The sequence below is a fragment of the Ochlerotatus camptorhynchus genome, unplaced genomic scaffold (assembly GCF_037179485.1).
Source record: "Ochlerotatus camptorhynchus isolate MF236.1 unplaced genomic scaffold, CSIRO-AGI_Acam_v1.1 ptg000631l, whole genome shotgun sequence".
Taxonomy (NCBI): domain Eukaryota; kingdom Metazoa; phylum Arthropoda; class Insecta; order Diptera; family Culicidae; genus Ochlerotatus; species Ochlerotatus camptorhynchus.
This window is the reverse complement of record NW_027041110.1, coordinates 906,715-928,511: the sequence shown is the minus strand read 5'-3', so window position 1 is coordinate 928,511 and position 21,797 is coordinate 906,715. Positions and strand designations below refer to the sequence as shown.

Genomic DNA, 21,797 nt, shown 5'->3' with positions numbered 1-21,797 from the left:
CATTATCTATCGAACCGGCGATTTCGTGTAAGGAAGACAATAGGATCTGAGTTCACGCACGACTCGCCAAGAAAGGTTAAGTTAGTCGGTCGATGACGTAAAGGCAGAAAAATACCAACAACCTCGGCTGGAATTGAATCGAGACACACCTGAGGTGAGAAAGCAGTTACGCTTACCACTCAGCCAAGTACTGAAGATTTTCAGAATAAGTATTAAGGACTTGCAGGACTTGAACTTTGAGAAGATTTCTTAGAGCACCTAGTTCCTAGTATATTTCAGGAAAGTCTTGGGCAAGTACAACAAAAAGCACAAACTTAGAGGCGCCGGTGGTGTAGTGGTAAGCGTGATTACCTCTCACCCCAGCAGGCCTGGGTTCAATCCCTGTCGACACCGCCAGGATGTTCTGATTTATCTTTACTTAGGAGGCTTTCAGCCTGAGGCTGGTTCGCCTCCAAAGCGGGATGTCCTGAGGCATAACATCTCTGATTACGCCTAACTTCGGAAGGGACGTAAAGCCGTTGGTCTCCGGTTCATGAGTTGATGGGTCGATAGGTAGGGCCCAGATGTGGGAGCTGGCTTCCTGGCGTCGGTAGCATTGGTGCTTAGCACGGAAAACAAGATCGACGGAAAACAAACCAAAGGAAAAAATAAAAAATACAGCAACCAAGTACTTGTATAAGAATCATTTATTGTTATTCTATCGCAAACAAAAAAAAAAGATACAGGAATGACTTGCGCCGCTGAGGTTAGTGGCGTTCCAAAATGATGAGATAATTTTTTGACACCACAACATAAAACTGCTAAAATCGATGCTAATCGACAGCACGGAGTGCGTTACGTCAACAGGTAGGACCAGTTTTTGTAAATTAATGCAGTTTACAGTATAAATGCAAGCATGTTTAATTTTGTTTAAAAAAAAGTGTATTACATCGCTTGCTCTTACGTTACACAACACTTTAGTACTTATAGTTGAACAGATATGCGCGCGCTTTCTTCCCTACTGAACTGAAACACGATCAAGTTCGACTAAAGCTTAACCTAAGTAAGTCAGCTGCGAATCTCAACGAAGTTGCTTTCATTTTTACACTGGTAGCAGTTGGTTATTAGTATAAATAAACGTCATCTTGATAAATAGGCTAGCATGAACTAGAAAAAATAAAAATAACGATAGTAACGTATTAGCGGCATCATAATTATTTACAATACTAGAACAATATTTTTTTTCGATAGCCAATGTTCATTTTCACACTTATTGCTTACAGATTGCGCGTAATTTCTTCAGTTTTATAAACACTTTGTTTGTCCTCTCCCACACTAGTCAATGGGTCCTTCCAATGGTTTTGATTATACAAAATACTACTTGACCTCGTCCCTCAGACTATCAGTTCGCTTTGGTGGTCTTCCGACGAAATGTTCTTTTGTATATAAATGTACAAATATTTACCCTAGTCTGCGATTCTAACTACCACAAGTAGAAGTATTGTTCAGTGTTGTTATGTTTGTGTGTATGTCTATGTTTCTTTGTAATGAATTAAGTTTAGCTTGTTGGCTAAATGGACACCTTATCGGCTCACACTTCATCGACGTAGTGACCCTGGACGACGGCCGACTGGTGGTATCTTCTTCGGGAGGCAAAGTCTTCGTTCTCTTCGTTCAACTGCGCTGAAGCCAGCGGAACGTTCGGGCAGGAAGGCGTGACCACCACCTGTTCGTAGTCGTGGACGCGTTTTCTGTAAGAATTATTTTTATTAAACGTTGTAAACAGTTGATTAACGAAAATTTTAAACGTTACCCGAAGCATCTGAAAACGACATTCTTCAGCCACACGAAGAAGCGGAATTCATGCGCCAGACCGGGCTTTACGGCGGGATTGGCCGTTCCAACGTAGAACCACAGCACAAAGACGGTTCCCATACAGACCAGGGCAAAGACCCAGTTGACCAGGAACATCACGAATACTTTTATACCAGCCTGAAATGGAAGAATGAAACTGTTAATCATTTTTGTCCAGGGACTATCCGAAAACCACGTGGATAGTTTAGGCACCGACAAACCGACATGAATGACCATAGCAAAAGCAATAAAATTTCTGACCAAAGCACACTACTGACATCTGGCTCCGTGTTCGCGGGAAATATTTAGCTAAGCCATGAACCCGTTTGCAAAAGTTATGAATTGGTTCGTGTCTGATCTATTCTGGAGAAATTATTTTTATCTAGATAAAAATATCCTATGGTTTTGACAGTTCGGATCACTGCACATTTAAATAGGCCGTTAACGATTTTCGGGCATAAGTCAGAATTAAGTGTTTGTCGGTGGTTTAGGGGTCCATTCCTCTTCTGCCTGGATTTAACCGAGGATTTAACGCTACTACACGAGCTTACGCCTGCTCTTAACTTAGTGTTCTTTGAAGCATTTCCATTTTCGTGGCAAAAAGGGAAGGGGGTTAATTTTTCCATAATTTCGCGTGACGTATCCGTGGGCAGGCTTGCCTAATCTCCTCGAACTCAGATTATGCCGTATAGATGCTCATTCATCGTGAGCTAGTTCATCCCTCACATATAAAGAGCAATGATGTCAAATCCAAAGAGCGCAAAAGAGCTCGAGCTCAGATTGATGCTCAAGCTGGACTTCCACAAACACGCATCACGATGATTGATGCGGGGTTCGTTCTTAAGTGAGGCGTGATTCACATCGGCTCTGCTCACCAAACAACATTTTGAACTATAATGTAAATATAGAGCTTCGCAAGGCCTTTGATTGATGCACGTTTCTTCCATTCAATATTACGATAAAAACAATACATTCAGTGGACTATTCCCATAGAACGTAACATTTTGAGATATTGATGTTTTTTTTTAACTTGGGGACCAATTTTTGGGTTACTCAAACTTAGTCACAAATATCTTTGATCGTTTTTCTACTAGGTGCTTTATGAGTAGATAAACGAAATTATATTTCTGACTTAGAATGTACAAGGGAAAATAGTAAAAGCCCTAATTGCTCCGTTTATGGATTATCCCTTGGTAATGTTTTCGTATTCTCCTGTTCCTTTTAACATGTTCATTCTAGATGAACATTTCAAAAGGTCCTATCTGCATTGATCGATTCTCTTCATCGACTTTCTCTTTCGTCAATAACTCAGCTGCAAAACCTTTCCCTGTTGTATTTGACGTTTTGGACGCTAGATAAGAACCTCCTTTATCAAACTATGTGGTAGAATTAGCGCGAAATCTGTTTACATAGCAGTGGTTATGAAAAGAGAAAATCGATGAAGAGAATCGATCAAAGCAGATAGGACCATTTGAAACGTTCATCGAGCATTCATTCAATTCGCTACCCTCGCTGCTCACACGGTGTAGCTCGGAAATCTTTCTGAACCAACAATTGAAATAGGCGAACAACCCAACGTAAGCAATGGCTTTAAACTCGAGAATCAAAACACTACCACGTAAACTAAAATTGCCATTCGATAAAGGAAGATTGCTCTATCAAATAATGGTGTTAGATTTTTGGATGTGCTTTGATTTTCGAGGAATTGAGTCCTAAGAGAACATGAATTGAAAATTTTCCCCATTTCAATCTCTCCCCATTCCCCATTCCCGGATTTTCAAAACCGCCGAAAGTGTACCACAAAATCATTTTGTTTTTATTTAAATCATTGTTAATTGAAACGTCTTTCAATGAACTCGTGATAACTAAAGGTAGTATAATTATCACGCGTTCATCGATTAACATTTTAAATAATCAGCTGGGTAAAAAATGCATTTACTCTCAAGCTGGCAAATGCTCATTACAGGTAAAATGCTATTTTTCGGATTTATGAAGTTGAGATATTTTAATGATATTTTTTTATTTACAAGATGCAAGAAGAGAAGGTAAAGTGTGACACATAAAATCTATCAATTTAGCTTTCAGAGGGTCACTATAGTAATTAGCTGTAACGACGAGCAACGTGATGAGCGAGCAATCAGCGATCATAAAATCGCTAGTTGTGACCTTCTGATAGCAAAATTGACGAATGTTATATGTCATACACAGATTCCACCTCTTCTTGCTTCTTACAAATTAAAATTATCATTATAGTATCTCATTAAGGGTGATACGGTCAAAATTTGGTCAATATCAACTTGACGTATTTCTTTCAATTTTGCATTTAAAAAACCTGAACACCCCTCATTTTGAAGGTGTGTGTGTGTAGAATGTTGCTCCTATTTTGATTTTGGAATTCACTCTTCAGTTGTCAAAATGCCGTCCAAGCAAGAAGAGCAGCGTATCAAAATTTTGCTCGCGCATCGCGAAAATCCGAGCTACTCGCACGCAAAGTTGGCAAAATCGCTAAAAGTTGCCAAATCAACCGTTACAAATGTAATTAAAGTGTTTGGGGAACGTTTGTCGACAGCCAGGAAGTCTGGATCGGGGGGAAATCGAAAACCGGAAGCCGCTGAGACGACAAAGAGAGTTGCCGGTAGTTTCAAGCGAAACCCTAACCTCTCTCTCCGAGATGCCGCAAATAAGCTGGGTGTATCGTCTACAACCGTGCATCGAGCCAAAAAACGAGCCGGACTATCGACTTGCAAGAAGGTAGTGACTCCAAATCGCGATGATAAACAAAATACGACGGCCAAAGCGCGATCCCGGAGGCTGTACACGACGATGCTGACGAAGTTTGACTGCGTGGTAATGGACGACGAAACCTACATCAAAGCCGACTACAAGCAGCTTCCGGGACAGGAGTTTTATACGGCAAAAGGAAGGGGAAAGGTAGCAGATGTTTTCAAGCACATGAAACTGTCAAAGTTCGCAAAGAAATATCTGGTTTGGCAAGCCATCTGTACCTGTGGCTTGAAAAGCAGCATTTTCATAGCTTCCGGGACTGTCAACCAAGAAATTTACGTGAAAGAGTGTTTGAATAAACGTCTGCAGCCTTTCCTGAAGAAACACGGTTGTTCCGTACTGTTTTGGCCGGATTTGGCATCTTGCCATTACGGTAAAAAGGCCATGGAGTGGTACGCCGCCAACAACGTGCAGGTGGTTCTCAAGGACAAGAACCCTCCCAACACGCCAGAGCTCCGCCCAATTGAGAAATACTGGGCTATTGTCAAGCGGAACCTAAAGAAGACCAAAAAAACTGCTAAGGGCGAGCAGCAGTTCAAGGCAAACTGGCTTTCTGCGGCGAAGAAGGTGGACAAGGTGGCTGTACAAAATCTGATGGCAGGGGTCAAGCGTAAGGCCCGGCAATTCGGATTTGGAAAAGCGGAAGCCTAACTAAATATTTTTCCTGAATTTTATACTAATTGAACTTGAAAAAGAAATTTAATTTGATTTTTTAAATAAACGATTTCACCGATTTACACGCGTTTTCCCTTGACCAAATTTTGACCGTATCACCCTTTAGTGTCATAATTACGAAAAATAGCATTTTAGCTGTAATGAGCAGTTACAGCCTGTTTACTCCAATGAGGTACAGAGAGAGGTGGCGCAGATCGTGAAATAGGGTTGTATTAGTAAACCAAAAAATCAACGTAAACGCAAGTAGTGACGTCACTACTTGCGTGTACTTGCGTGTATCGTACAGTGGTTGTGTGAGTGATTGCTTCACCTCGGTAATCCAGCTCATTGTGTTTACTCTACCTAAAAATTCAGCATAGCATTAAATTTGCAATGTGCAACTCATAAATGATAGATAGCGTAGAAGTTTCTATCTCCCACTCGATGTATGTATTCCCGGCATAGCCCAATATCTCTTGAATTTCAACTGCGATTTTAGTTTTCGACACAAGAGATGATCCGCTATACGATGACGAGACAGTTGAAATGCCGAAATCGTGGTTCAGTTTACAAACACGGGAGCTATTCTGCTTTGCCTAAAATAGGAGCGTTTGCCGAGACTGTTACCCTACAAATACAATTCAAGCTGAACATTGCATTAGGTCCTAAGTAACATATACAGAGTCTCTTCGTCGACTTTTTCTTTGTACCCCCACGGCCACATTCCCAGGTATTTTCAGCACACAGTTCGATAAAAGAAGCTTTTATCTAGCATCTAATAAGACAAACAGAACAAGGAACGCGTTCCTTATGTGCTCAAGTTATTAACGAAAGAGAAAGTCGACAAAGAGAATCGATCATTGTTACTTAGGACCTAATGCAAGGTTCAGGCTGAACCATTGCCACTTTGGCCATTGCCACTTTGGAGTTACGGAATATATGCATAGTTCATTCTATGCGCACGAGTATATTGATGGTCCGAAAGTGAGAATAACAAACTTCGCCCTTGGAAATGATATTACGCAAGTGTGCGTGTTATAAAAGTCAGAAAGGTCAATACGTTCCATAGTTTTTTTTTTCGTTTCTTGATTGTGCATTTCTTTCTCGAATACAATATGTACAAAATCATTCATTCATGCACACTGGGAGAAGCCATTAAGAGCCAACCTCCTTAAGAATACATCACGAAGCTCCAAGTTTACTGCTTTGCGCGACCGCATCACGAAGTTAAAATTTCTGCTCAAGATCCGAAACTTCGATACGTCTGAGTTGTGCCCGTACCAAAGCTCGTAAGGTATCTTATTCAATGACAGCGCGGCAGTATGACCAACAATCAATACGAAACTAACGATTTTAAATTGGCTCACTACTTGACTAGCCCATTGGTCCCAAGCAAATCGATTAACGTACCCCATTCTAGTCAAAATTCTAGTACTACACAATGTTTGTTTTGATTCGCTATGAAAGTTTGACAGATAAAATGAGGGGTTATTGCATTTTCCTATGTTTCGAGGGGTTTATCGATTAGCTTGGGACCGAAGATAGTAGCAGAGCAGAGCCAAAAAGTTGAGCACATTTCTTCGGGACCTACTAGTCTTAGAGTTACCTCTATGGTATGACTCAGGTTGATCGGGTAGACGACCGCGAATACCGCTTCATTCCATATATTGCGCTTTAGCCCGGAATCAGCAATCATCGCTCTACCCTTGTCAAGAATGGTGCGGTTTAACCGTTAGCTGATCCCATTCTGCTGGGGGGTATACGGGACGGTTAACTCCACCTGAATACCTTTGACTTTACAGAAGTTAGCGAACGCTTTGCCCACAAACTCGCCGCCCTTATCACAACGCATGCGGCTCAATACTGCTATCAAAGTGAGCTTCGGCCATAGCCACATATGTTTTGAAGCATTCAAATACCTCATCTTTGGTGCTCAGAATGTAAGCAATGCAAAAATGGGTGTAATCGTCTGTAAAGGTGACAAAAAAGCGCTTACTGTTCAAAAGGTCCTAAGTAACAAATGTAAACAAATCGAGTTAAGCGATACAAACTATTGCTCTTCTATCATTGTATGTGATACAAAAAGATCCATCCAAATTTACTTTCATCTATTTAAGATGATCATACGTCAAAAATTGTCCAGTTTGAAATGATGGGTACATGATTGTTACTTCGGTCATTCGGACTGCCTAACATGATTGGTGCTCATTTTCCAAAGGCGGGGCCAATCTAATACCCCGGACAGACTATGGCTTATATCATGTAATATAGGCTGGCTTGCAATGAGCACTCATATATAGGATTTCCAGTGAAAACTAGATGTATGAGTGCTCATTGCAAGCCAGCCTATATTACATGATATAAGCCATAGTCTGTCCGGGGTATAAAGTTAGGTACTCTACTCTGAAATCTGTGAAAGGGAATTTAGTATCATGTAAACAAAACGTGCAATGTAAAACGCTGTTCAGACTGGAGAGTTATAACATGTTATAACGGTTGTCAACTAATTGCAACACAGAAACCACCATCAAGATAGCGCTATAACATGTTATAACTCTGTAGTCTGAACGTACTATAATACCCTGGACAGACTATGGCTTATATCATGTAATATGAGCTATCTTGCAATGAGCACTCATACATCTAGTTTTCACTGGAAATCCTATGCATGAGTGCTCATTGAAATACAGCCTATATTACATGATATAAGCCATAGTCTGTCCAGGGTATAACACTCATTGATTATGTCATTGAGAAAAATCGTCCAATGTAACATGTCCGATGTACAACTTGACTTGTTAAAACGTCCTATGTGGTTTTTTTTTCTATGTTGTAGCATGAAATTCAAAGTAAACTTGTGATTTTACCGTTTCTACCGAATTTTCAACGTTATTATTCACTGACTACATTAAAAATAGTATTGCAAAATGTATTGTGTCTAATACTAATAATCTATCGAACTTCAACTTCGATAATGTTACATCTTGGGAGGAATGGAGCAAAGTAAAATAGCGTCTAGCCCGTAAGAGCGACGACAAAAGAAGAACGAATTTTATTCAAATAACTCATGGCTAACTTAGACCTATATTATTTCTACACTGCAGCTCTTCACGTTGCTAAATGCACCGCTTCACTCCTCCTCAACGTCGAAGAACTTCAGGCCGATCATGGTACGGAACTTCTCCAGCTTAAATCTCTTCGTGAGTATGTCTGCGACCATTGATTCCGTTGGACAGTACCTGACTTCCATCACGCCAGTCGACATCAGTTCTCGCACAAAGTTGAACCGTGTATGAATGTGTTTGGTTCGTCGGCTTCCTCCTTCGGATGACAGCATGGCGATGCAGCTCTGGTTGTCCTCGTACATCACCACTGGCCCATCGACGACCTCGCCTATGTTCTCCATTAGCTTCAACAGCCAGAGTAACTCCTGACTAGACTCGGATAGTGCAACGTACTCAGCTTCTGTAGACGACAGGCTGACACATTGCTGTTTCCTAGCGGCCCAGCTGATTGAACCACCTCCGAGCTTAAAAAGGTCACCAGCCCAGTCTGCATCCACAAATTCTTCGAGACCGCCGGTTCCGCCAAGCTCAAGCTTCAAGTCAGCTGTTGCGTTGAGGTACCGTAAAGTCCTCTTCGCCTCGGACCAATCCGCTTCGGTAGCTTGGCTCACCTTTCGTCCCAGTATAGACGCAGCAATCGCAATATCGGGTCTGGTGCACAACGCAACGTATAGCAAAGCACCGACCAGACTCTGGTAACGCTCGCCGGATGGCATACACACCTCTTCCTAAGATCCTACTGGATAGCCCATTGGTTGCTTCATGTAAATGGTCTCGGAGAGGTCTCCGTGCAGGTATGCGCTGACTTCACATCGATGTGCTTGACTTGCAGGGATCGACAAGCGGCAATCGTCAACAGCGTTCGAAACGTAGTTTGTTTGGCTACTGCAGCAAAAACCTCGTCGTAGTCGGTGCCGAACTTCTGACTGTAGCCCTGTGCTACGAGTCGTGCTTTGTAGCGGATCACTTGGCCAGACTCATCCAACTTCTTCTTGAAGATCCATTTGCATCCGACTGGTTTTTGTTTCGATGGCAGCTTCACGATCTCCCATGTAGAGTTTTCTTGAAGGATTGCGAATTCCTCATCCATTGCCTTCTTCCACTCGTGGCGTACCTGGCTGCGTATAGCTTCGTCATAGGTACGGGGTTCATCTTGCTGATTGGAAACTAGGCGGGTGGTTTCTTGATACCGCAACGGTAAAACACCTTTGTTTTTACGGCTGGACCGTCGTACATCCTCCGCTTCGTCCTCGGTGGCAGTGTCAAAATCCTCTCCGGCGCTGAAGGATTTATCAGAAAACCCTTCGAAATCGTCTTCATCGGATTCCGAAAGCTCCAACTCGAATTTATCGGGTTTCTCATCATCCTCAACGGACATAGGTTTGAAGGGATAAAAAACGATACTTCCCTCGTGAGGTTCGGTTTCCCGAACCTCATCTGCTGGAATGAACCTGGTATCTCGAGATACGACGAGCTTGTTCGTCGCTAGATCCAGGAAACGGTAGCCCGGTGCTGCTGCGAATAACCGACGAAGGTCATTTTCGTCGACTTTGGGTCCAATTTCGTACGCTTCTCTTTTGCGACCCACACGAAGGCTTGTGATCCGAACAATCGAAGATGGGTGACGTCTTGTTTCTCTCTAGTCCACAGTTCGTATGGCGTTTCCGGCACGGTACTTGACGGCAAACGGTTCTAGAGGTAACACGCTGTGTTTACTGCTTCGGCCCAGTATTGCTTTGGCATTCTGGCATCAAGCAGCATGCACCTTCCCATCTCAACTAACGAACGATTTTTCCTGTCAGCTACTCCGTTCTGCTGAGGCGTGTGGCTGGTACTAAACTGCTCCCGAATGCCCTCTTGACGACAAAAATTCTCTAGCTGCTGGTTCTTGAACTCACCACCTTGGTCCGATTGAATTACTTTCGGTGACCTGCCGAACGTTGTCTTCATCTCCTGCACATATTGCTTGATGTAATCAATTGCTTGCGACTTTTTCTTCACAAAATACACCAGCGAGTACCGCGTGAAGTCATCGGTAATCGCCATGAAGTACCGACAACCACCTGGCGTTAGTGTGTTCATCGGTCCGCAAAGATCCGTGTGCACGAGGTCGAGTGCTTGCTTCGTTTTCGTCTTGGATTGCTTGGGGAAAGGGAGCCAGGCAAACTTGCCCTCCAAACAACACTTGCATACAGCTCACTATCTTGATCCCGGTAGCCAGATTCTTCGATTCCAACTCGGCGACTGCTTCTGGGTCTCTGTGACCGAGCTTCCAGTGCCACGCGTGCTGACAATTTTCCGTGTGACTATTGCCGTTGGCCATATGCGCCATATAGGTGATCCGAAGGATGTACAAACGGCCAGATACCGAGCCAAGAGCTATAACCTTGCTGCCCTTGGAAATCCGACATTCTGCATCGTCGAAAATGACAGTGGCGCCGTTCTTCGTTGCAGATCGTACAGAGAACAGATTCGATTCAAGATCAGGGACAAATAGCGCATCATTGAGGGTCATGCTGTTGATATTTCCTTCTTCACCAACGCACTGAATACGACACATACCTTTTCCAGCCGATTTGGTCTTCATTCCATTCGCCAGCACGATGTTTTCGGAGACGGACTCGTCCAGTGACTCGAAAAACTCCTTGTTGGCTGCCATGTGGTACGTTGCGCCAGAATCACCCACCCACAAGTTGACGTCACTGCCTATGGTTGCGATGAAAGCATACTCGTCGGAACCACTTCGAACTGCTTTCGCCTTCGTAGGTCTGCTGGATTGCTTCGAGTCATGTTTCTTTGGTGGTTCTGCATCCTTGCTCTGGGTCAGCAAACGACAATCCTTCAGCTTGTGGCCAACTTTATGGCAATGGTGGCAAACGATTTGCCTCTTCGTACCTGCCTTCAGTACCGAATGTGCACCACCGGCACAATTACGCTTCGCTACTTCGTCTTGACTAGGTCGAACGTTAGGTCATCATCAAAACGGCTTTCCAGTGCCGTTGTAAGCGGATTGAAAGAATCCGGCATGCTTCGAAGGACCATCGCAACTTGCAAATTAGCATCCAGCACCTGGCCTGCTATCGACAGCCGTTCGAATAGATCTTGCATCTCGGTGATGCGCTTGTCGATTTCCTCCCCATCGGTGTACCGCATGTCGCAAAGTTTCTTGAAGATGGATACCTTCGACGTGAGCGTCGTACGCTCGTAGTTCCTTTTCCTTTGACGTAGTGGTGTCCTGGATCAGATTCCGTTGGCTATCGTCTACCAGAAGACCGATTGTAGCCCTTGCTTTCTGGTCACATTTTCGCCACGCCGCTACTGCTGCTGCGTTCGCTTCCATCTGCACTGGGCACGTCCCTGTCACTTAATCCCAGAGATCCTATCGAATCAGCAACAGCTCAACTTTAAATTTCCAGCTGCTGTAGTTGCTTCCGTTTAGCCGTGGGACACCCAATTTCTCGATTGTAGTCATCTCCGGCTAAGAAAAAAACGACGGAACACTCCCGAACGCGACTAACTTACGCACGTCGGAAAAAATATCACTCTGTTTATCGGTTGCTATGGTAACTTGCTGGGCCCATAACCTCTTGGGAGGAATGGAGCAAAGGAAAATAGCGTCTAGTCCGTAAGAGCGACGACAAAAGAAGAACGAATTTTATTCGAATAACTCATGGCTAACTTAGACCTATATTATTTCTACACTGTAGCTTTGCTAAATGCACCGCTTCATTACATTGGTCTATATTCTCTATATTTGAAAACTGACGCGAGAACTGTTTATTTACGTTTAATTGCACGGTTATCTGAAACCCCTCATTTGTATGTTTGTTCTTACCCAGTGGATAGTTTGCTCCTACTGTGTTACATGACTTATAACGAATATACGTTGTATACGAGTACCCCGAATACAAGGTATGACTCGTCTAATTTTGCATAGCATTTGCAATGTAAAATTAGACGAACTATACGTTGTATTCGGGGTACTCGTATACAACGTATATTCGTTATAAGTCAGGTGACACAGTAACATGATTCACACGGCCAACAACAATAACTCAGCAACTGAATTCAATTGACTCAGAGCATTTTCTTTCCATACGAAATTTACTCATATTTGGAAAGAAAAAAACTGCAGTTACTCATAGCTAATCTCTCAAAAAATCTTGTCCCCATTTAACAATATATAAGAGCTTTTAGAAAATTACTCACCCCCATCAGCGAAGCCCACCGATTGCAGAAGCCCGAGTACCAGTTTTTCGTTTTAGAGTGGATCGGTGGCCGAATCGGTGCAATCGGTTCATCGTCGGCCTCGGACAGTGAATTGGTACCAGCCGTGCTGCCATTCCCTGTTCCATCACGGAAAATCACCTCACTATTGATCGATGTACTGTTGGACAGCCCTCCGTTCGGGTAACTGCTGTTGGCTCCTCCATTCACCACCGGACGAGCTGTAGCATTCGAAGGCACATGGTGCGGTGAATTGGTTGGACTCTGCTTTAAGGAAAGAAAAAAAAACTTATTAATTCGTAACACAAGATAGATTTTTCCGATCATCTTACCGACAGGTTTTTGTGCCGGGTTCGCTCCGGAAACAGCTGATCCAGATCGTTATTATCCTGATAGTCACCTGTCGTACCGTAATTTCTGGTTTCATATAGCGGACTCTGCGCTTGTATTCTGAATCGCTCTTCTCTTACGTTTTGAATGTCGAATGTTTGTGCTAGAGCAAAGTACGAATAATCGATACAAGCATAGGTCAGCAGGAATGGCATAGTGACGATTGGAGCTAGTGTGTTGATGTCACCAACGATGATAAACGTCGTTGTCACTGTAGCCACTACGGCCATCGCGTAGAGGGGAACCTTGTTTGGCCCACGACCCATGCCGAGTTTACCAATACCGGGAATGACGTTTTCATTAGCAATGCTTTGCAACACACGTGGTGTACCGTACATCGCCCCCAGACAAGACGACATACTCGAAACGTAGATGCCAGCAAGCAGAAGAAACGGAACTGCCGACACCTTCACGGCAATCATGAAATCAGTCAGCAGGGTGTATCTTTGACACGTTGCTCCAAGGAATAGAATGAAGACCATGTATAGAAACGTCGAAGTGCTCAGTGCAGCTAATGTTCCATTTGGAATGTCGGTTGATGGCGCTCGCAGATCTCCACTCATGTTGATCCCAGAGAGAATACCCGTAATAGTAGGGAAGAATACTCCGAAAACTGTGAACCATGTCGTGCCTTCGCTATATTTTGGCCACAGATTTAAGGCCATATTTCCTTGTCCCCAACCATCGAATCCATGCTCCGGGTCCTCTCCGGTGAAGCTGCCTACCATAAAGTTCAATGCTGACACCAGCAAAATAATCAGCAGGGCAAACTGAAGCTTCACTACCCATTTCACTCCGGCCACATTGATGACTCCGAGAAGCAGGACGGCTGCAATCGCGAACAATCTGATTGCCCATTTGTTACCTTCCAATCCAACAAGCCCCGCCATTGATTCCCCGAAACCGAGCACATTCAGCGCACATCCTACTGCCTGTCCGAAGCAGTACATCATTCCAAGTGACCCTCCAAATCTGGATCCCAGTGTGTGAGCGATTAAAAAGTATACTCCACCACTTTCCACTCGGCAGCGTTCACAAATTCCGACCGCCGACAATACCGACACCAGGGCAATCGCTACTGCGCAGAAAATTATCAACACCGCATGCATAATACCAGCCTCCGCCACAATCCATCCGGATCGTAAAAATACAATAACACCAAAGATGTTGATCAAACAGGACGTAAATACTCCATCCCACGTTCCAAACAGCACCGGTTGTGATATGAAGAAGTTGCTCCTCCACCAGGGCTTGTCGCCCTGATCCTCGGCAAAGATCTCATCCCTTCCGGATGCATGATGCCCTCCAGCTCCGTAATCGTACTCGTTGCCCAGATCTACAAACCCTCCCACAGTTCCTCTGGTCCGGGATCTATCTGTTGGGGATGAGTCATCGCTCCCTAATCCATACCTGCAAACACATTAGCAGTTAGTATAAACTGTATACAATAACAAAAAACTGTCTACTCTTCAGTATTTCCCCCACTCACCTAGACCAATCCACATTGTTCCTTTCCGGCATTGCTGACGCTTTTTTACTACTAACCCTCTTCCACGTCACAAAAATTACACTTTTTTCACTTTACCAATTTAATTTCCACAGCTGCTTCAATTCTTCTCGGTGCATCAAATGTAAACAAAAAACTAATCCTATTTCAATGATTCGCCTCTTCCCACCCCCGCACGATTATGCCTCTATCGTCATCATCATCATCATCATCGATCTTGCAGACGTGAGAAGGAATGTGATGTCATGTTTCTTTTTCTCTTCTGACCAAAACTTTCTTCTGCACTTTTGTTCGAAAAAAAAAATATCCTTTCTTTTTTCAATATCAACAGCGAGTATCACAGTAACGAAGCTGGTAATTAAGATAAACGGTAACCTAATCACTCTAATGCACCTGAAATGGTACAGATCTTACGGAAATTTGCACTCGCGGCGGCCAGGCTTTGAAAAATTCGCCACTCTGTTGCGCTGCGAACGAATGAATGAATGAAAAAATGATGATGATGATCGACAGACAACACAACACAACTAAATGGATACCCGAGCAAAATATTTTTTGACATATTTCAAGCTGAACATTGCATTGGGTCCTAAGTAACATTGATCGATTCTCTTCGTCGACTTTCTCTTTCGTTATTAACTTGAGCACATAACCGTTTCTTGTTGTGTTTGTCGTATTAGATGCTAGATAAAAGCTTATTTTATCGATCTGTGTGCTGAAGAAATATCTTTACATGGCCGTGGGGGATTCAAAGAGAAGGTCTACGAAGGGAATGTGTCAATGTTACTTAGGATCTAATGCAATGTTTAGCTTGATTTATTCTAATTTGACTCATATTATTATTTGACATGAATCGATATCATAGTAGAATATCTGCTTCAGGTAGTCTTGATGTCTTATGAATTACACCGTGTTCTTCAAGTTTATGCCATATATGCCAAACACGCTATTTCAAAACTACCCAAATTTGGGTAGATCCACCCAGATTCGTCGAAACTGAAGCTACCAAAAATAGGTTAACATGTATTTACCTAAATCTGGGTAAACGTACCTGCAACAGAAACTGGGTAACGGTTAATCTGATGTTGACATTTGATAAAAAGGTATACTTTACCCATTTAAATATTTAAATAGAATTTAGATAATATGACCGCTGCAGTAGCTCTATCAAACATAACCTCAACCGACTAGCTCCTCTAGCCTATTATTGATTGTTGCGGTCGTATTATCGAAAATATAAACTACGGAATACGACATTGAAACCATTTATTGAGCCTTGGAAGCTAGACGTAGCAGAAATTTTAGAAATATTTAAACATAATCCATCAGCGTTGCTTAATAGAGATCAGGGAAACGGATACTCGAGAATCTTTAGCATGCTACCTAAAACCACACATCGTTGCATGCCTCTACCACTCCGGTGGCAGAAACGTCATCCACGAACATTTTTTTTTTTTTTTTCCTTTGGTTTGTTTTTTCCGTCGATCTTGTTTTCCGTGCTGAGCACCAATGCTACCGACGTGCCAGGAAGGCAGCTCCCACACCTGGACCCTACCTATCGACCCATCAACTCATGAACCGGGGACCAACGGCTTACTTCCCATCCGAAGGAAGGCGTGATCAGAGATGTTATGCAAAGTCCGGTATACCATCTGGGACCATTGGTATTTCTCCTCTACTTCGACGACGTTCACCATGTTATCACAGAGCCACGATTATCGTTTGCAGACGATCTGAAAGTTTTTCTGCGCATCCGCTCACTCGCCGACTGCCGTTCTCTCCAAAATCAGATTGACATCTTTGCTGACTGGTGTAGTCTAAACCGACTGGTGGTCAACCCAGCTAAGTGTACAGTTATTACTTTCTCACGCAAGAAACAACCGATTATTTTCAACTACAAACTACTAGGCACGACTATCGAACGGGTGCACTGCGTGAAAGACTTAGGCGTTTTTCTAGACTCAAAGCTGACATACTCACACCATATATCGTATGTCGTCGACAAAGCGTCCAGAACGCTTGGCTTTGTCTTCAAGATTACTAAGAACTTCACGGACATTTACTGCTTGAAATCGCTCTATTGCTCTCTCGTACGATCTACGTTGGAATACTGCTCTGCTGTCTGGAGCCCGAACTACAATAATGGAGCCGAGCGAATTGAATCTGTTCAACGACGTTTTCTTCGCTTCGCGCTCCGTAAGCTGCCTTGGAGATACCCACTTCGTCTTCCAAGCTACGAGAATCGCTGCCAATTGATCAATATCGAGCCCTTACGTATCCGAAGAGATGTGTTCAGAGCCTTAACCGTCGCCGATACTCTGCAAGGAAGAATCGACTGCGAAGCAATTCTGCAACAAGTGAACATTAATGTTCAACCTCGATCACTACGTAACAGTCTTATGCTGAGACTTCCACTTCTTCGAACTAATTATAGCATAGGGAGCGCTATTTACGGCTTGCAGCTAGTGTTCAACCGAGTAGCGTCGATGTTCGAATTCCACTTGACACGGAATATGCTTCGCCGAAGATTCTCTGCCTTTTTTGCTGATCGAAGGCGCTTGATACCTAACAGCTAAGTGTAAAATTTAATTTTTAGTAACTTGACAATGCTTTCCAAGTTATTTTCGTTTGTAACTGTAGTAATTGTAGTATATGTATGTCGTCTGTATAATCTGTACTTTTTTTACAACACATTATTGGGACTATTTCTAGTCTGTTGATGCAACCACAACAAATAAACAAATAAACAAATAAACGAACTAGAAAGGGCAGAACATGTTGCTGGTTTTCAGTGAATGTAAAATACATTCACTGAAAAACAGTAGTGGCTTCTTTTCACTCTGGTATCATTCGCCATGAAAACAGTTCCATATCTGTAATTTTTTTTAGCATCAGATTATTATATTTATATATATTGAGAATTAAAATTTTCTGGGTAAATAGTTCTACTCATCAGAACAAAACTAGTTTACCCAGATTTTGAAAACTCCTTGCTGTATACAAAAATGGGTGCCATCTACCCAGTCACTGGGTAGATTCAGAATAGCGCGAAAACAATCAATTTTAACATATTCAGGTTAAATCTCGATATTTTCGTCTTGCAGTAAAATTTTTGCGAGCTTTCGTCACCTACACACCAAATTTAAATCACTGGAAATCAGCAAAATTTTGCTGATTTTGGACTTGACGAAAGATCAGCAAACCTTCCAGCAAAATAATGTTGCTGAAACTTCCAGAAATTCGAACTTCTGTCAAAATGACAGCGTTTTACTGAATTTTCAGTAAATCTGTTATGTATTGCTGAAGCTGCCGCACATATGTAAATGACAGCGTTTAACTGATTTTCCAGCAAACTTCAACGAAACATTACTGAAACAACAGTAAATTTAATTATATCCGTTTCTACTGATTCTTCAGCAAGTTTCAGCTTCATAGTTTGGAACCAGCTGTCAAATTATTGTATTTTCTCACACACACTCACTCACAAAAAACACATTTAAAAGTACGATACAGCAAATCACAATTTTATTCATTGGCAATTAGTAAATTTCAGAGTACTTTTTTTATCCGCGGGGCCCGTGGGACAATTTTACATGTGCAAGAAAATCAACTTTCCTGCTATCCTCCAATTATGTGCTTGCAAAAAAAAACACTGGAGCCTGCAAAAACATAATTTATAACTAAAAAATCAACTTACAAAACAATTTCTCGGCATCCCAGTTGTCTACCCTAATAAAAATTGTATGGTTAATTTGCTTAACTGTTTTGGGTATCATCCAAACCATTTATGGAATAGTTCAATGATTTGGGTTATCGTTCGTTTATGGTTATTTTTTATTAGGGTATCGCTTTCGACAACAATTTTCATTGCTCCATGTATACACGAAACTTTATAATATCTCATAGTTAAAAAAACAAAAACGTACCGTGCCTGGAAGCACGGCAACGAAAAAACGTCAATGAAAAATAAAATTTGAAGTAGACAGTGTAGGCAAGCTTTTCCCGACTGTCATTAGGAAGTTCAATTTACTGATTATCAGCAAATACTCTGACATTCGTCTGTTTGCTGGGTGTCGGCAATGCCAAAAATGTTAATTCTGAGTTCCAGTACAATATTATTATGCTGAACCCATTTCAGCAAACTGTTTTGCTGAAACTCAAAATATAAATTTGGTGTTTACAAAGCAAAAAAGAATGTAATATCGGTCAATGTAATTCAAGCTGATGTATGAAATAATGATGTAATAGCAAAAAGCAGTTACAATATTTGCCAAAAGGTATAAGATTTCTATCCGTGTACACGGATAGAAATCTCCTTAAACCTTTGGGCAAATTTATATTGCTGATTATTCATAAAATGTATGAGTCAACTAATAAGCACACGCCTTGCAAAAAGTTAATAAAGATCATGTGTCAAATGAAATGTATAAACGGTCACACATACCGTTTATGCATTATTATAGGACGTATGTGGATTGTCTTATGGAATGTATAAGGCTGATGTTTTGGCAAAAATGTTTAAGTGAAACACATAAATAAAATAATTGATTTTCGTTTCGTAATTTAAATATTTAAATTTAAGCCAATAATATATTATATTTATATGTTATATCAAATGCCTAAGGCCGAAAAATGAGATAGCTTCTATGAACGGTGTAACCGACAGACACCTCTGCAACCGCATGTGTCAAACGAGAGCTGTCAACCTGCACACACGCGAGTGAGCGCCTTGACGAGAAAAAAAAAACGATGGCAGAAGAAAAAGTTACCACGACGATACTTTCGCTCTTTGTGTGTGCTGCTAATAATCCTTAAAAATCCTTCATCTATTGCGTACAAAACGCGTGAAAGTAGTGCTTAAACGGTCAAACAAACGATCGCGTCCACAATGGAAGAAGATTGGGGTAGGTATTTACCGTTTCGGATGAGTTATTTGCGTTCGAAAGTGTGCCAACCAGACGGGACTGGATTGCTGCTGCTAGATGGCCGTGCCGTGGTTAGTGATGATGATGGTGCAATCCAATCCCAATGTGTTGCGTGTCCTCGGGATTCGTCGCAAGGGTGAGGGGATTCTCTAAAGGACGAAGCAGCTGTGAATCTATGTGGGCTAAATTTTGATGAAAAATGTTTGCTTTACAGAGCAACTCAGTGAGCAGGAAAAGGTGCCAATTCCTGTCAAGAAACCTGACGTCAACAAATGGGACGGTGAGGACGAGGAAGAGGAAGTGAAGGTAAGTTCCATGCGTTTTGTGGCATTTTGATTTGTTTCTTTCTGGTATATTCTGTGCTGGTCGGTTTTTTTTTGCTGTTGTTAGTCAAGGGAAGGGTTGCCAGATCATTCTTAAAACTGAATATTGTTCGGAGAAAATTAAATTGATAATTTAATAATGATTTTGATCACAGGACAGCTGGGAAGATGAGGATGAGTTAGAGGAAAAGAAGGATGAAGAAAAATTGGAAACTCCCAAGGCGAAGCCCAAGAAGACGCTACAGCAAAAGATTTTCGAAAAAGAAGTAAGTAATTAACAACACTATTCGGTCGCAGAACAAATGAATGAGAACTGATTTATTTGTAGAAACAAAAGCAGGAAGAAGCTGAACGGCGGATGCAGGAGAAGGAATTAGAAAGCATGACACCAGAGCAAAAATTGGCCGAGAAACTTCGGCTTCAGAAACTGCAAGAAGAGTCTGACCTCAAGAATGCCATGGATACGTTCGGTGTGACTACAATCGCCGGGGGAATCGACGGTATGCATCCTACCAACAAGGAAGAATTCATCGAACTGTCCGATGCCATAAACAAGAAGCTCTCAAATTATAAGAACGATCCCGAGTATTGCGCCTTTTTAGAGGATCTTATCACCAAAATGTTTGCCAGTTGTAAGCTACAGTCACTTGTTTTTTTTTGTGATGGTAATGTTGATAATTTTGGCGTAATAACTTTTGCAGTGCCATCGGCCAACATTAGGAAAGTTAAAGGTATTCTTGATAATCTCTATCTGGAGAAGCAGAAATTGGAGAAAGGTGATAAGCCCAAGAAGAAGACAGGTGTAAAGGTCAAAGCCAGGCTACGAATGGATGGCGAAAATGTAAGTATTCCTCGTAAGATTTCTAACGACAATCGATTTTACAAATCTTTTTTTTTTTCAGCAAAACTTTGACGAATACGTCCCCAAATACGACGATTTTGATGAGTACGGCGATTTTATGTAACATTCGCTATAAGTAGACAAAAACGAAATGTAGAAGGAGCGGTCGGACGTGGCAGACAGTGCACGTGATTGAATCACGTTCCGCCGCGAAATGAAAAGTTGAACGCTCATCTAGCAGAAATACAACCCACACACACAGGAATTTACACACACACACACACACACTATTATATTTGCATAACCAATCAAAACAAGAAAATAGGCTTTTTTGTTATTATCCTGTTATAATATTTTGCGTCCGCGTTTGTTCAAAAACCGATACTACTGCACAGTTTATATTTCTCTATGTGTTTATCGTTTCAATCCGTAGTTGGCAGTAACGAAATCCGTGTCTTAAAGTTATCTATTCCTCACTGAAATTAGAATAATAAATTCTCACAGTTTCTCTACATCTAGCCCTGCATAATATTAGCTTTTTGGTTGAAATGAAGGTTGGCACGTAAGCAGCTCTGCAAACGAGGAGGATCGTGTAAGATTTAGGATTTTTAATTTGAATAGAAAGCCACACTGAAAACTAGAGCAGGGTGGAGCAAGTCGATAAATTTGATTTGTTAACTTAGAAAGCCGATCAGCGCGCGAAATAGCCAAACTAAACAAAAAACCGTTGCAAACCCACAAAATACCAGGGGTCTCATTGGGCAAGTCGAAACTAATCATTTTTCGTATGAACGCTTGAACGACAACAACGGTTTCGACTTGGTTCCATAATGTGACCCCAGTTTTAGTGATCGAATGGTGTTAGTGTCGCACGTCGTGGTCAGAATGCAGGTACGTACCTACTCGGGATGGACAGTGCTTCTGGTAATGTGTAAATAGGAGGAACAGTTTGAATAAAAGATTCGACGCTACGGAACGAGATATGCTTATTTTGCGAAAGAAATTCGTCCGATTCTGATGGATGTTTTTGAAGGTATGGATTTTTAGGCTGTTCCGAAAAGGTCTGTGAACTTCTAGGTACTTTATAACATAGGTGTTGCGAGATTGACGAAAAGAGACAGTTTCCAGTTTTGTGAACGTTATATTTCAATAACAGTAACGTTAAAAAATCCCTAACGGAGAAAACATAATTGTACAGTAGCATAAGTTTTGTTGTACGTAGTAGTTTAAGGTTAAATTATCTACGTG

The 21,797-nt window shown here is 42.0% G+C and overlaps 2 protein-coding genes across 3 annotated transcripts; one reads left to right on the top strand and one right to left on the bottom strand.

Annotated features, from left to right (window-relative positions):
* Nucleotides 1-1,309: 1,309 nt before the first annotated feature.
* LOC135714227 (solute carrier family 12 member 8) lies at nt 1,310-14,911 on the bottom strand. 2 transcript variants are annotated; one of them, XM_065237555.1, is made up of 5 exons: nt 14,443-14,911; nt 12,896-14,363; nt 12,546-12,827; nt 1,793-1,971; nt 1,310-1,730 (listed from the first exon to the last, which is right to left on the bottom strand). In XM_065237555.1, the coding sequence occupies exons 1-5, from the start codon at nt 14,472-14,474 to the stop codon at nt 1,571-1,573; spliced, it is 2,121 nt and encodes a 706-aa protein (XP_065093627.1). In that variant the 5' UTR covers nt 14,475-14,911; the 3' UTR covers nt 1,310-1,570. The 2 variants fall into 2 exon arrangements, with proteins under 2 accessions (XP_065093627.1, XP_065093626.1); XM_065237554.1 differs by having other exon boundaries at nt 12,546-12,830; nt 14,443-14,910.
* Nucleotides 14,912-19,177: 4,266 nt separating this feature from the next.
* Nucleotides 19,178-21,525, top strand: eIF3j (eukaryotic translation initiation factor 3 subunit j). The gene is made up of 6 exons (XM_065237568.1): nt 19,178-19,364; nt 19,600-19,691; nt 19,864-19,974; nt 20,037-20,340; nt 20,410-20,549; nt 20,611-21,525. The coding sequence occupies exons 1-6, from the start codon at nt 19,349-19,351 to the stop codon at nt 20,671-20,673; spliced, it is 726 nt and encodes a 241-aa protein (XP_065093640.1). The 5' UTR covers nt 19,178-19,348; the 3' UTR covers nt 20,674-21,525.
* Nucleotides 21,526-21,797: the final 272 nt, after the last annotated feature.